Source organism: Biomphalaria glabrata, chromosome 5 (genome assembly GCF_947242115.1).
Source record: "Biomphalaria glabrata chromosome 5, xgBioGlab47.1, whole genome shotgun sequence".
Taxonomy (NCBI): domain Eukaryota; kingdom Metazoa; phylum Mollusca; class Gastropoda; family Planorbidae; genus Biomphalaria; species Biomphalaria glabrata.
This window is the reverse complement of record NC_074715.1, coordinates 49,607,032-49,623,321: the sequence shown is the minus strand read 5'-3', so window position 1 is coordinate 49,623,321 and position 16,290 is coordinate 49,607,032. Positions and strand designations below refer to the sequence as shown.

The following is a 16,290-nucleotide window of genomic DNA, read 5'->3' as shown; positions in this document are numbered from 1 at the left end:
CTTCTTGTCTTGTATACTGAGTATATAGAGGGGGTGTGCGTTTAGGGCTAATTTTCTTACATTAATAATAATAAAGTAAAGTAAAGTTCCCCTTTTAGACCTTGTGGTCTATAGGGCAGATGATGTAAAGGTCATCTGTTTCTGTGGCCTTCGGCTAACAAGGGTGTCATGTGGCCAGCACAACGACCAACCGCCTTTACTTTTCCCCAACTAATGTCAGGTACCCATTATAGCTGGGTGGACTCAGAAGCGCCTGAAGATCTCGAAATTAAAAATCCCAGTCTTCACCAGGAATTGAACCCCCGATCCCAGGTTCAGAAGCCAAGCGCTACTGCTCAGCCACCGTGCCTCCACATTAATAATAATAATAATAATTTAATTTATAGCGTGCTGTTAACAAACATGATTTAGGCTCCAGTCGCTGTGATAACATGACAAACGTAATCACGACTGCTAAAATGACAAACAAATCTAAAGGGGTTTTGAACAGATAGGTGTTAATATTCTTCTTGAATGTAGTGTAGCATGTGGTCTGTCTGAGATCACTGGGGAGTGAGCTCAAAATCTTTGGTCCATGTACTTAAAAAAGCCTGCATGGAAGTTAAGAAACAAAGAAAATTATTTATGAAATATAAATGTATTCATAAAAATATTTCATCTCACAAATTTCTTTCTGGAAATATACACAAGTGGGCAATGTTGAGACTGTTAGGAATTTTTATTTTTTTCCTTTCTACATTTAAATTACTTTGCCTCTTTTCCTTAGCCAATTTGTGCACAGCCATTAGTTTTATTTTCTGGTATTGATATTCTGTAATCATAGTTTTTGATGTTCATGTACAATGAATGTCACAAAATTTTTCTCATTTCAGCCTGCAACTGTAATTTATATGGTTCATTGGGTCAAACTTGTGACCAGACAAGCGGACAGTGTAACTGTCGCAGCAATTTTGTTGGAGTCATGTGTGATAAATGTGGAGAGAATTTTTACAACTACCCCAACTGTGAAGGTAAAAATTGTCTTGACATAACAGCTGTTTTTAGATGTTTAAAATTAGGTAATTTCATTGTCTTGTAGTCAAATTTTATATTTGTTGATTAACGTAAAAGTAAAGTTCCCCTTTTAGACCTTGTGGTCTCTAGGGCAGATGATGTAAAGGTCATCTGTTTCTGTGGCCTATGGTTAACAAGGGTGTCATGTGGCCATCACAACGACCAACTGCCTTTACTTTTCCCTAACTAATGTCAGGTACCCATTAAAGCTGGGTGGATTCAGAGGCGCCCGAGGATCCTGAAATTAAAAATCCCAGTCTTCACCTGGATTCGAACCCCGGTCCCTGGTTCAGAAGCCAAGCGCCTTACCACTCAGTCACTGCACCTCCTGTTGATTAATGAATGAATGTATATTATTTGAGGAAGTTATAAAACTTTATAAATTTGAAAGAATTCATGCAGTTATGCAAAGCCCTAGGTATCTTTTGCTTGAAATCAAAGTTTCCTTATCAATACCACTGGGCGCTATGTTATAATTTTAATAGCCACAAGATAGTATCAACTGTTAGCTAACAACTAATTTAAAATGTTTAGGTTTTGTTTTTAAACAGACATTTTTACTTCTTTTGTTCATTCTGAAATACAATTACAAAAAAAACATTCTGAACTATTTGTCAAATGTTAAGGTCTTGTGTCACTTTTATCTATCTATCTATCTATATATATAAACAAAAGGGCCCTGATGTACTGACATATCACTAATTGTTCCACTTACCGTGGAAGAAAAAATTACAAAATTTAAAAGTTACTACTTTCACACTTCCTTTTTCACAATTTTTACCCAACCTTTTTAAGTTATATTTTTGTTTAGATTTTGTAAGTACTTTTCACAGATTTTAATAACACCCGGTCAGCTCAGTGGGTAGACTGTTAGACTCTCCATCGGAAGTTTAGTGGTTCAAATCTGTAGAACGCATTCTATTTTCAATTTTAGAAAAAAAAATTAAAATAATATATTTTTTTAAATAGTGTTTTAGCACAATTTAAAATTAGTTATTCGATCTACATAAAAGTTGATACAGAATGTATAACCTTGATCCTAAGATACGTTTAACGTAACATATACAATCCTACACTGGCCAAACAAAGGTTGTTGAAATGTGGACAGTTTTATTGAAAGCGCAAAAAAATTAGGGGGGGGGGGGTTATCCCAAAATATTATATGAGCATTTCCAGGTTGTATCAAGAAAATAAACAATATATAGCCTTGGGACAACCAATATACGAAGCCAGTGGGTATTGCTAGTAAGTGCTTTACAGAAACGTTTCATATCTCCTTTTTCTCAGTCTTAGAAATGAAGCATTTTTCTTGAGCAGTTTTAACTCTTTGCAGTGTTATTTGTGTTATATTTTTGGCTTATTTCTAAGTAAGATTTCATCTCATGTACCATTAATATGGAAATTATTACTTTATTTGTGTGTTCAGTTTGTAACTGTAACCCTGACGGTGCTAAAGAAATACTTGGGTTCCCTCTTGGCGGCTGTGGGATCAGAACTAGCGGCCTCTTGTGTGAGTGTAAAGACAAAGTCATGGGCAGGATATGTGACAAGTGCAAGCCTGGATACTGGAACCTTAATAGAAAGAACCCTGAAGGATGTGAAAGTAGGTCCTTTCTTTATTTTGTTCAAGTTTCACTCTATATTAATTGACATTTAATACCAAAATGAATTAAAAAAATATTTTTAAATGAATGTTTAAAAATATGTTTTTCTTCATGAAAAGAGAATAATTTTTTCAGCTGCCACCATTTAACTTTAAATGATCAGAATGATGCTTAAAATATTTTTGGTTGTGTGTTTTAAGCATGCAGCTGTCATGAGCCTGGTACACTGGCGGGGGTCAACAAATGCGACATGAAGACTGGCCAATGTGAATGTAAGCCTAGAGTAACAGGCAGAGACTGTAACACATGCTTGGATGGCTTCTACAATCTTCAGGAGCGTAACCCATTTGGTTGTGTTGGTGAGTGCAGGAGCCACACTGTTACACTGCAATCACACTTTAATACTACAGTCATATTGTCACACTACAGTTACACTATAAGCCTTAAGTCAAGCTATCATACTACTCCTTTATAAGTAATTTGATAAGTATCTCCTGAATCTAAAGTGTTTTCTTGTAATCTCTGGTGGGTACATAAATATTTGGCCTTTATGATCTCTAAGATTTAGTATATTGTGCCAATATGATACATGTTTGAGTACCTTTTGCTAAGATGTTGTTCTACTATGAATTTAAGCTGAAAAAATCTTAAGTGAAAAGAATGTAGACAGACAATACATCTTTGTTTATCCTCCTAGATTGTGAATGTGACCGTGGTGGTTCCTTGAGACCTATGTGTGACAAAGTCACTGGAAAGTGTGCCTGTAAACCAAGAATTACTGGACAGAAATGTGACAAGTAAGATAGGAAAAAAACACTTTTTTGTTGTACATTTTTAGGGTTTGCTTAATAACTTCATTGTTCAATAATAAGAAAGAGATTGATATCTCTTAATTTATATTTGATCACTATTTGTTGCTTGAAAAGTATTCTTTAAATTAAATACACTTTAAAAATCTTTTACATCAATTGTAAAATGTTTGTAAAACCAGCCAGATTAGTATCAACTGCTACCCAAGTTTAACTTATTTTTCAAGTTTAGTAATTCACTATTAATTTGCTTATAGGGCAGTAACTGGTCACTATGTCCCAACATTGCAACAATACAAGTTTGAAGTGGAAGATGGTAAAACACCAGAAGGTGCGAGAATCCGTTATGGCTATGATCTCAGAGAATTCCCTAATTTCTCATGGAGAGGCTATGCTGTTCTCACCAGTGTACAGGTATGTAGTATCATTGTCTGTATATATACCAAATAAAATGACAGGAACTGTGGTTATGCTGTTTTACATAATGTGTTTATTTTTAGGTGATACTGAGCGCAATTCTTGTCAATTTCTAATAGTCATATAAAATGTTGATTTTTACAGCACAAATGATTTGTTAAATAGGCTAAATTGGCAATCAGTTTTTTTTTTCTTTTTTCAATATACTATCAAAATTTAGTAGTATAATCATTAAAGTCCAATTGGACTACTTCAGTCATTCATCAATGTAAAACATGTCATTTAAAAAATTTTGTCAAATAGACTTCGGCCATTTTCATTTACAATTCCGTGTTAGGTACTTTACTTACTTTACAAAGATAGAGGCACATTTCTTATTCTCTACGTTAGGACAAATTTTTAGAAGTGCTCCTTCTTCCCTAGTGCCATTAGGAATGGGTCGCCTGAATCAGACAGAGTTTAAGTCATTGATTAACATGCATGACTAGATTGACGCATGAAATGTGTAAGGCATAATTATCTTTTTTTTTTTTTTAAGTAACGTCTGTAATTTATAAGATAAGATAGGAACTGCAAAGTGAAGTATTTCTTTTGAATTCATTTATTGACTTTTGAATACCTCATCACAGCCTGAAGTTAGATTTGATGTTGACATTCGTCACTCCAGCCTTTATCAGGTCATCTATAGATATGTCAACCCAACTAACAGCACTGTGAAAGGAACTGTCACCTTCACCCCTGACTCACCCACAGAAAATGTACAGGTGTGTAACTTCTACTGAATTGTTTATCTTTTTTGGTGAATTTTGTATCTAGCAATGGTAACTTTCAATTAAGTTTTGGATGTGTGTCTTTATAAAATTTGGCTGAATTTAATGGAAGATTGGCTGCCTTTTGGTGTGATCACATTTTCTTGTACAGAGCAGCATTGCTGACAGTATTTTGACATATATTTTTTTATTTTGTTACTGCCCAAACCTTAACTTAAAAAGTCTAATGTCAGTATCTGGTTTTAAAAATCAAATTAGTTAATAAGTAAATACTACAATTTTTTGGAATAAAAAAAAAAGCTTTATAGTCTTGGCATATTTTTCCTTGATTAATAATTTTGTAGGGTGTCTTTGAGACTAGATTTTTGTTCTTAGTTATATCTTACCATTTTATTTTGTTATAATAGTTTGATCAGATTATTTAACGTGTTTACATTTATTTAGACTGGATTGATCAGTCTTTCACCTACCATGGATCCCAAATTTGTAACAGTGACCAGTGAAACATCTCAGTCATTTGTATTAAACCCTGGCTTATGGACAATCTCAACCAACACCCCAGGCTATGTGTTTCTGGTAAGTGGACATTTGTAATCATCACTACCTGTTTCTCATGAGAAGATAATCTTCCACAACACTCTAGGGAATGTATTTGTTATAACTAAAAAAAAAAATAAAGTTCCCCTCTGAGATCATGTGAACTATAAGGCATCTGTTTCTGTGGCCCATGGTTGACAAGGGTGTCTTGTGGCCACCACAATGACCAATTGCCTTTACTTTTTTCCTACTAATATCAGGTACCCATTAGAGCTGGGTGGACTCTAAGCTACCCAAAGATACAGAAATTAAAATCCCAGTCTCTAACAGGATTCGAACCCAGGACCCCCGGTTTGGAAGCCAAGCACTTTACCACTACCCACCGCACCTCCATATAATTTTCTTATTCTCATGAATTAAGATTAACTCTTTCTCTATTAATTTCACTTTTAAAGTCACTTTTAATTTTCTTCAACACATTAGAGCTGGGTGAACTCCTTTTTTATAGCTAGTGCTGGTATTATTTTAGGTGTGTTTGGTAATGGAACAAAGCCTAATATTAGATTACTGAAGCAGCTTTTAACCCTTCCTTTATTTGTATAAAAATACTTAGTGGTTCCACTTTAGGCACTTAGACCTTTAGCTACAACAGCCCTATTGACCAGTTCCCTATAGCAATATTCTCTGTTGTATATCTTCAACCACAAACACATTCAAATACAAATAGTGTTTATTGATTTTATTCACAGTTTTAAAAAAAATTATAAAAGAAGTGCATTGAAAATTGCAAAAGTAATAAAATGACAAAGTTTTTTTATTGATGAATTGTTTCATGGACACAGGATTACTTTGTTTTGGTTCCAAATGCTTACTATGAAGCCAGTCAAGTCCAGCATAAAGTGACCAATCCTTGTGTTGCTCCTAATGATCCTGGACCGTAAGTCAAATGTTCATAACTTGTCTTTGAATCTCTTAACTCTATAGGGCTTATTGTGGTAGGAATTATTGTTTATTGTATTAGCCTAATGTGTTAGGATGCTAACAACAGTTTTTTTTAATTTTCCTATAAGAAAAGCTCATCATGTCTTGTTCAGAATAAGAACAAGAGCTCGGCAATTTTTTTAGTGTGAAATTATCTATGTAGGCCTATAGCTCTTTTATTAAATTTGATTTCAATATTTTAAACTAAAAAACTGATAATGAAGTGTTAAGTTTTTTTAAGCTTGTTTCTATTTTAAAAGTATTAAAATTATATACATTTTTTAAAACTAGACACATTTTTCAAAGGTCTTTATTGTTTTTTTTGCTTTGTTAAATTTTTTTTTGTTAGATTTTTAAAAAATGTATTCTCAATCGAGGGTATTTTTCAAACTGGAAATAAACGCTATTGAGTTAATAATTAATATGACCTATGTCTGTTTTAACTATTTAATATTTACTTTTAAAATGATAATTGATAATTGGATGGCTAATAGGATGAAGGTAACATTTAAAGCTTATAATGATATAAAATGCATGAAATGACAATCACTGTTTTACTAAGTTAATGATTTATATGGGGTACATTAAGGAATACTTCTTGCTAATTTAATTAAATTTTTGTCATTCATTATGCAGTGGCTTTTTTAGAATTATAGATGAAATTCTCTGGCTAGATAAACGTTTAGTATTGCAATTACTCATTATACATTATTCACAAACACACTTTAAGGACTATTTAGTCATGCATGAAAAGAACTGAAGATAGGTATTTTAATTGTATCTTTTATCTTTTTTGTATCATGTATACTTCTTTTATTATGAAAAGGCAGAAAATCAAAATTTTTGGTTAACGCAGAAAAGTACTAAGCCTTAATGTCTCAATTTATTTCTAATGGTGAATCATTTTTTTATATTTCTGATACCATTTTTTTAATATATTTTTTATTTATTTATTTATTCTTTACATTGTAGCATAATTATCTAGTAAAGATCCCTTGTGGTCTATAGGGCAGATGATGTAAACGTCATCTGTTTCTATGGCCTATGGTTAGCGAGGGTGTTATGTGGCCAGCACAATGACCAATCGCCTTTACTTTTCCCCAACTAATATCAGGTACCCATTAGAGCTGGGTGGACTCTGAGGTGCCCAAAGATACCGAAATTAAAATCCCAGTCTCCACCAGGATTCAAACCCAGGACCCCTGGTTTGGAAGCCAATCACTTTACCACTCCCCATCGCACCTCCATATAATTTTCTAATTCTCATGAGTTAAGATTAACTCTTTCTCTCCTAATTGATGATTCCAGTGTTGATTTGACCCCCATTAAACTAAATTGGTTTTTGAATTTATAAACTTTAATTTGTGTTGTGTAAAATGAGCATGCAATTCCCCTATAATTCAATACTCAAATATAGCATTTTCTGATAACAAACAAAAAAAGGTATTGAAGTTTAATCAAAACAGGATAGTGAAATACAAATTAATAAAATGAATAATACTATTAAAACGAGGAAAATAATTAAGGAGAGAAACAGTTAAAGAATAATAAAAAAATAACATTGTTTTCATTTCTTCTTCTTCTCCATTCTTAATTTTTGTTGTTGGAGGGTTTCAATGAGTAATCCTACATCTTTGAAAATATACCAATAAGTAGACCTATTGTTAAAGTTTTCATTACACAGAATTAAGACCTGAAAGTCACTAATGCCAACTTCAAATCCTTTTTTCAGCCAACATTTTTCCTATGAAGTGCTCATATATAAAATATGTATTTGCTCAGAACATTTGTTATATATATTTGTTAGGGCTTCAATGAGCCTTATCCACCTATATACATATAATTGGGATATACAATTGTAACAATTATTTTGTATCTCTCCTTAAGTTTGCCTTTATTATCTATGTGCATACAAAGGTGTATTACTTTTATAAACAATGTAGGTCAAACATTATCAAACAATTTCATTATTATTGTGTTGTCCAGATGTGTTCACTTTAAGTATCCTGACTTGGAAGGTCATCCTAAAGGCTTAGGAAAGAGTGGCTACAAGGTTTTGGATGATAATACCAGAGTAGATGTTGTTCTTAATCCAGATGATACCCTAAATAATCTACTTGGATCTCAAGGTCTTGTTGAGATTAATGAGCGACAGGTTAGTTAGCCTTGAAGTTCTGCAAACATACGTGTGCTTTTAATTAAAATATAAACCTAATTTTCCAGTTAAGGCTATATTTCATTTATCTAATTTAGATTTTATTTTCAGATTTCATTACTCTGTTTTTTTTTTCTTCTTTGTAAATAAATTAACATATAAATTATTATGGAAGATGTTTATTATTTATAACATAAGTGAATGCCTGATCTTTTACAAAAAAAATATTCTGCAGTTCTTTGGACTTTATCAATTCAGACACTTTAGAATTCATTAATGTTACGATTAAAAACTTTTAGTTTCTTTATAAATTTCAGATGTCCATATACATATATGCATTTTTTCACCCTTAATCATACTCTCTGCAGAATGGCAGGGTATGGATTGGAAGTAAACAGGGTTTGAGCTTGGTACCATTGTGATGATAGTCCAAAGCTTTTACCTCATGACCAGGCTACAATATCAATCAATCAATCCATTGTTACCATACCAATGTCTATGTAGTCGAATAATTATATTGATTATATTTGTTGCAGAGATCTTTCATTATGGATCTGTATGTTCCATTACCCAATGAGTACCTGATATTTATCAACTATTATAACCCTGGTTCTTCTTCACAACAACTGGATGTAGAAGTCGAGCTGCCTGGTGGAAATAAGAAATCAGTTGTAACCCTTGCCAATTGTCCATTCACGTAAGACTTTTTTGTTTGTTTCTAAGTAAGGTCCAGATTTTTCTAGAGAAATGATTACTACTAGCCCAGATTTTCTGCAGGATGGCAGGGAATGACTGCAGGCAGGGTTTGAACTTAATAACATCAAGACAGTTCAGTGGATACCACACAGACAGGCAGCCACCCAATTGTTTGTTATAAATACCAACTCTATTAAATGCTTAGGGAATGGTGAAAGAGAGAGAGACATTTTGTATTGTGACCTTAGTGAATCAAAAATACATCTGCTTTTCAATTCATTACCTTTAACAGATTTGAAATTCATCATTTGGATCTTTTACAAAACAATTACTCTTAAATAAAATAAAAATTCAATTGGCTAGTTGTATTTTTAAAACTAATAACAAAGCATTGCCTCAATCCCTTTGTTTTTTTCTGGCTAGTTTATACATTTTGACCCCTGGGCATAAATCTAATTCATTTGTGTTAAACAATTTGAATAATAAAAATTATATGTCAGGAAGAGATTACATTAATAGTTTTATCATTATGATTATTTTATTTGAATATATTTGCCTTTGAAAGTTTTGTGAAATCAAGATTCCATTTTTTTGTTGTGCTATCAAAAATACTTTTTTTTCCCAATATTAATTGTTTCGAATATTTTATTCAACAGGACTTTGTGTCGTCAAGTTTTACGTGAACCTGAGGGTTGGGAAGCTTTGTTTAACATCACAACTGGTCGTGCTACACTTTACATCAACAGTAGAGGTGACGGGAAAGATGTTGACCTTTATATAGTAAGTTGATACTGTAGTAAATGACTCAATGCCACTTTTTCTACTATTTTTAAGAGTTAGCTCATGTGACAAACAAAACTAATTAAAAACAATCAATTGAGGCAGTGTTCAATACTGATCAGATGAAGTCAGTGAGCAGTTTGATTCTAAATGTGGGAAAAGTCTAAGCTTAGTCATCATTTTATTACTTACATTTTTTTTTTTATTTTGTGGAACGATTAACTAAAATGACAAATATAAAATCTCCTTTTTAAAATCCCTAAAAAAATATGTTTTAATTACATTAGCTAATAGGTAATCTATAATAATAGGTAATCAATTGTACGCATAGAAGAAATATTTCTAACACAAGATGAAATATTTCAAACATAAACACAGTATCGTAAACATTGTTGAGGTGTTGTTACTTCTGTTAAGAAGGTTGTGAGTCTGTTGACTTGAGATGATGTTATTTGTAGTTGTTATTATTAAATATGATACTTACAACTTCAACAAATTAATTTAAATCAAGTAATACGACCTCTTTAGAAATATAATAATTATTCAACCGAGAAGGGCATAGTCCAATGTCGTCGGATGAAGAAAAAACATGTCCTTTTCGAAGCATTACTACTACTCCTAGTCTGTCTCTAAGCTATTTCCATTATATGTTTTTAATGTACCATCTCAGCGCTATAGAAATTCCCAATTATCCCCAACTTCTACACATTTAACTATCAAGTCATTACAACATACAGAACACAAACCTGTAACATACAAACACAAATCACAGCCACACCACTCTCAAGCCAATCGCAGAAGAAGCATTCATCAAACAAGTTGTCTTAACACTAAAGCCTAACTCAAACATCATGCTTCTCCCCTGTTTAGGAAACTCTTTGATATCTTTTAGATGCATTGAGAACATTGGTATTATGCTAGCTACTTATGTTTGTATTATTTCTCACAACTGAACTAGTAATTCATACTTAAAATGTCCATTAACTTTGTAAAACTTAGAATATATTAAAATCATGCATCATTGATGATATTTTATTGCATGTGCCAATGTATCTTAAGTATCTTGCTAATTAGTTTATGTAAATATTGTCACAGGACTCAGTTTATGCCATCCCCAAAGCTCAGTATCATCATGACCTGATTATGCCAAAAACTATTTGTGTGGAAGTCAATGGAAAGTAAGTAGAGTTGAGCTCATTTGGTCACATCACACTTCTGACACAAAGTTCTGTTAGTTCAGAGAATTAAATTTACAAAGACTAATAATAAGTAAATACTCATTCAGAGTAGAAATTTTATTGTTACATCAGGACAAGTAATTTTTACAAAACAACACCAACCACACAATGATATAATATAAAGATAATATGTCATTATATTAGTTGCCTTGTATCAATCTTGTTAAGACTTAAATTGATTCCTACCTTAAACTTTCTTTGCTGGATTGTTTTCTTAGCTGTGTGCCCTCAGTGTATGGTACACCTGTTGGTGCTCAACGCATTGACTTTGAAAACACCCCAAATGAGGATCTGGTGTCCAAGTCTCCACCACCTGACATTTTGGATTCTAACATTGGATTGGTTAACTTGGAAGACACCATCAAGCTTGTGGTGAGATTAACATTTCATTGAAATAATTTGGTGATAAAACAAAATACAACAAAACATGCAAATCAGGGTGAACCACATTAGTCACACATTTCTCCTTTCATAACAAACTAAAAATGATACTTTTTATTACTTTATAGCTATCATATTGTACTATTGGAGTGCTTTAACTCAGTAAGAGTTTATTGTCAAAGGTACAACATTTTATGCTCCAAAAATTTTGTTTTAATTATTTATCAATTTAGGAACTTTTTAAAATAAGCAAATAACAAAAGATGAAAGATTAAAACTATAAAACTATTTCAAGTTTCATTTAGAATATCTGGAAGGATTTTTTAAGGATGTCTTGAGTCCACCCAAACGGGTATCTGACATTAGTCAGGAATGGCCAGGAGTTGGATTGGTTTGCCATTGGAAGCATTGCCATAAGGTTGTTATTGCCAAAACTGGTAATAATAATAACTGGATATAAGCACTTCACTCACTATAAAATAATGTAAGCATATTCAAAATATCATCATCTATCCCTTGGCTTTTGTAATGGTGTTGTGATAGTTCATAAAACCTAATCCCTCCACTTTTCAAGGTATGCATATGTTCTTAGGATATCAAGAGAGAGGCAGGTCCATTCTTTTATGTTGTCTAACTTATGCTTTGATACAAATAAATTAATTTTTAAAAAAACTTCACTTTAGCAAAAATTTGTTACATTGTGATCTCTTGAGTTACATTTTACTTTCACATCTTCTGTCAGGATCAGACATCTTGCCCAATATCAGAAGACAATAAAACTGATCAATGTGAGACAGAGACAGTTACCTCTGTGGTATGTGTTCATTGTTGAAGATAATTAAGGTTTACTATAAGTAGATTACATTACTCTAGAATAATTACCAACTTTTGCTTTGATTGAACTGGATGTTTTGGTGAATATGTAAATTGACTGGATATTCCTTAGAGCCTGCATGTTAAGGCAGCAAAAAAAAAATTGTAACACATTTTTGTAATCATTGATAATTTCTGCTTTCTGGCATTTATTATATTTTTCATTTTGTTACAAGCTAGGTTCTTTAGATGTCAACACTTAAAACTTTATCATATTCTTCAAACTATCATTTGATAATTTATTTTTCCACCACTGTTTTTGAACTTTTTTAAAAATTCGAATCTTCCTTTGGAATTAAAAATGATTACATACTAGACTAATTTTCCCCCAGAATGGGGCATGTTTCAAACCCAGGACCATCTATACAATAGTCCAGAGTGCATACCACATGATCAGGCTGCCATCCTTCTGTTATTGTTTTGAATTTCATAGAATATTTAACCTAAAAAAAACCTAGATAATCTAAGACCTGTACTAAAAAATCATATGCTAAATCTATTTAAAAAAAAAAGGATTCTAATGAATAAAAAAAATGAATTATTATCTTCAGAGACCTCTAGAGCTTTATGGACAAGTGCCTAAACCCGGACAGTATGTGTTCATTGTTCACTATTACATGCCTAAAGAAGCTGGACTTGCAATCCCTGTCTCTGTCTTTGCTGATGGTGTAGAATCAACAGGTTTCTAAGTTATTTTAATTTTATGAAGTCCTGTATTTACTTCATTTTTAACTATTGCAATAAACATTTTTTGTCTTGTTTTTTTTTAAATCTCCAGCACTTAAGACTTAATACTCATAAAATGAAGCGACATAAATTCACTTGACTCTAATAATCTGAAGTATTCTCTCAGGTATTTTTAGTCCACGCTTCTGCCCAAATATTGTTGGATGCCGTGCGACTATCAGGTTTGATATCTCTGGAGGAAATGTGGTTAGATTAACAGGAACTGATATCAAAGCAGTTTTCAATGGAACAAGAGTGGGACAGATCTGGCTTGTAAGTCAAAAACAGTGTATTGAATTAACAAATGAAAAAAAAAAGGCTGAATTGTTGCTAATGACAACACAAAATAACTTGGACCAATACCCACATTTACCTTTTTTTATCATTTAATTTTTATTTGATAAAATCCTGGATTATATATAATCTTCATTTTCTAAAGAATTTTAAACATGTAGGCAAAAAAAACCCATGGATTAGGGCAGTGTCCATATTAAATGCCTATATTATTTTATTATCAGAAATTTTAATATATATTTACAAATGTTGGCATCTTTCTACATTTTATTGATGGTGGGCAGTAATATTTAAAGAGATATTATTAAAAAGTATTTTATTTATTGGTGATGTTATCAGCAAAAAGGAGAAAAAAAAAATACAAATTACATAATAGTATACTAATACAGTACTTAAAAGGACTACTGTATTTCTAGGATTACATGCTGATAGTGCCTGTGGACCAATACAACCCAGATTTCCTGGATGTACTACCAGTGGACAAATCAGCCGAGTTTCTAAAGAAATGTGTTGATGATGGTTTCCAGCTCAAGTAAGCTTATAGAGTTTAGATGAGTAACATTTAAGTGATTGTACTATACAAGCAGAATACTATAGTTGATTAAATGATAAATAAAATTGCCTTCACTTAAAGTTGGCATCAATTCATTTACTGTAAGTTTATCTTCTTATAATTACAGCCACACTAAAAGCTGCCTTTGTTTTAAACATTAGATACTAATACTTCATTGTATACCTCAATAACTTTATACTTTTTTTAAAAACATAGATCAGCTTTAATATTTATAGCGTTTATATTTCTGAATCACAGAGAAGGTGATAAGTTTTGCCAAGAAGGGGCCTTCACTCTCACTACCAATTTCAACAATGGTGCATTGGACTGTAACTGTAATTCAGAAGGGTCACGCAGCTTTACCTGCGATACATTTGGTGGTTTTTGCCAGTGTAAAGATAATATAATTGGACGCACTTGTTCTGCTTGTCGGCCAGGATATTATGGTTTTCCGAACTGCAGGCGTAAGTTTAATAAAAATGTATATGCATGTTGTTCTTTATTAGCAGCTCTGATAGGGAAAAAGACGCTATTAGTTTTGTCTGTCCGTCCATCCCATTTAGATCTCAGAAACTAGAAGAGAAAATGAAATATTAGATCATTCAAAGTTCTGATGCAACAGCTACTTTTTTCTTTTCCAAAAGTGAACCATCTAATTTTTAAAATTATATATATATATATATATGCAAGCAGATTTTTCAAAAAAAATACACCACTTTTAAATGAAAAACTTCAGGGGAGGTAAGTTTTTTAAAAAGGTCACAGACTTATTCGTTAATTGATCTAAATCAAGCTTCATTCATAGATTCGCACATTGGTAAAAAAAATTGCATCAAAAGTCATAATGGAAAGAGTATCCATGGATCATTATAAAATATATTTTCATTCATTTTACATTTGAGTAAAAATCAATAGTAGTAGGTAATCAGCTCACTGTATTTGTTCAACAACTAGAGCAATAGTGTTTATTGGAACATATTTGAAGAAAGGTGCCACCTGCAATGTCTAGGAGGTTTCCATTCTGTTTTTAGGTGATCAGTAAAGACGAAGTGTTGTCCTGTTTGCTTATATGTGAAAAAAAAAACGCCAAATGATTCTTTACAATTTTATTAATTTAAAGGATCAAAACAAGACTATGGCTTAAATATTCCTGGTCCATTGGTGACTTCGATGGGGGCCGCCTCTGAGTTTGTGTTATCACACAATCTTGTTATTTGAGAGCTTATTGTGGTATTGTGGTGTTTTTTGTGTTGTTGTTTTTTATATGTATATCAGTTTCATTATTTAGAACATCTGTAAAAGGAACAGAACTTTGTAGATTCGAAAAAGTTTAATATAACCTTCACAGAGACAAAATGTTTGAAGATTTTTTTTATGAAACAATAAGGTTCTGGACTAGTCAAGATCAATTAGCCAGTTAATGAAAACATAAAAGGCTATTTGACTAGTAACAACTATTTGTAGACTGAGTTTGTCTCCTCTTTACAAGGTTTCTAAGCCCTTGTGATCAGTTTAGTTTTTCAAACTGACAAAAGTCCTTGAAGAAATTGGTTATGCTGATAACTGGAATATTATTATTGAAAGCAGACATTTGAATATTTATCACAAACAGACAGTTGGCGTTACTGAACTAAAAGTCCAAAACAAATGAAGAGGTGCTGGCATTAGTCTGTCAAGTTGGGTTACAAAAAGATGTAGACTGATACAGACTAATTGATACAATTACACTAAATATAAGCTTTGTTTTTTAAAAAAGTATTTAAATGTTTTTCTTGTACTTAAAAATATGTATATTATTTTAAAATTTTCAGCCTGTAACTGCCCATTTGGTGTGTGCCAGGCTGACACAGGTGAATGTGTCTGCCCTCCATTCGTGGAAGGTCAAAGCTGTGATAGATGTAAGCCAGAGGCTTACGGTTACGATAGACTGATTGGCTGTCAAGTAAGCAAAAGTGACCATGACATATATCTAAGGACTTTAAAAACAACAACCAAGACTGAAATAGCCACTAAAAAAACATCTTATGACTTCAGTTTTTCTAATATTTCCATTTCTCCCACAGCAATGTAGTTGTCATCCAGAGGGAGTGCTTAGCAGAGATTTGAACTGTGACCAAGTGACTGGACAGTGCAGGCAAGATTTTTTTTAAACATATTTGTTTGTTTGTCTGTTTATTTGTTTGCTTGTCTGTTTATGTATGGTATCTGTTTATTTAATTGTTAAATCTTTTTAAAATTAGCAAATTACATCTTTAAAATTTACAATACTGTATGTTTTAAAAAAAAAATTCATTTAACCTTCACAAAAGCTAACTTTCATCGAGAAAATTATTTACAAGTTTTGTTACTTAGATAATTTAATACAAATATTGAACGCGAGTATTTTTGTAAAATGTTAAAAAAAAAAAGTGGTATTCTAAACT

General features: G+C 32.1%; 1 protein-coding gene across 2 annotated transcripts in view; it reads left to right on the top strand.

The window, feature by feature from the left end:
- LOC106062273 (laminin subunit alpha-like) overlaps positions 1 to 16,290 on the top strand; it is an 86,838-nt gene that overhangs the window by 28,517 nt on the left and 42,031 nt on the right. For both annotated transcript variants that reach the window (XM_056028437.1, XM_056028438.1), the window contains exons 12-31: positions 873 to 1,010; positions 2,480 to 2,656; positions 2,858 to 3,016; positions 3,355 to 3,454; positions 3,724 to 3,880; positions 4,513 to 4,647; positions 5,098 to 5,229; positions 6,033 to 6,127; positions 8,158 to 8,326; positions 8,863 to 9,023; positions 9,679 to 9,802; positions 10,898 to 10,980; positions 11,259 to 11,412; positions 12,164 to 12,235; positions 12,846 to 12,975; positions 13,148 to 13,293; positions 13,731 to 13,846; positions 14,126 to 14,331; positions 15,679 to 15,809; positions 15,931 to 16,001. In XM_056028437.1, coding sequence (XP_055884412.1) covers positions 873 to 1,010; positions 2,480 to 2,656; positions 2,858 to 3,016; positions 3,355 to 3,454; positions 3,724 to 3,880; positions 4,513 to 4,647; positions 5,098 to 5,229; positions 6,033 to 6,127; positions 8,158 to 8,326; positions 8,863 to 9,023; positions 9,679 to 9,802; positions 10,898 to 10,980; positions 11,259 to 11,412; positions 12,164 to 12,235; positions 12,846 to 12,975; positions 13,148 to 13,293; positions 13,731 to 13,846; positions 14,126 to 14,331; positions 15,679 to 15,809; positions 15,931 to 16,001 — 2,656 coding nt within the window. The remainder of the gene's footprint in view (positions 1 to 872; positions 1,011 to 2,479; positions 2,657 to 2,857; positions 3,017 to 3,354; positions 3,455 to 3,723; positions 3,881 to 4,512; positions 4,648 to 5,097; positions 5,230 to 6,032; positions 6,128 to 8,157; positions 8,327 to 8,862; positions 9,024 to 9,678; positions 9,803 to 10,897; positions 10,981 to 11,258; positions 11,413 to 12,163; positions 12,236 to 12,845; positions 12,976 to 13,147; positions 13,294 to 13,730; positions 13,847 to 14,125; positions 14,332 to 15,678; positions 15,810 to 15,930; positions 16,002 to 16,290) is intronic.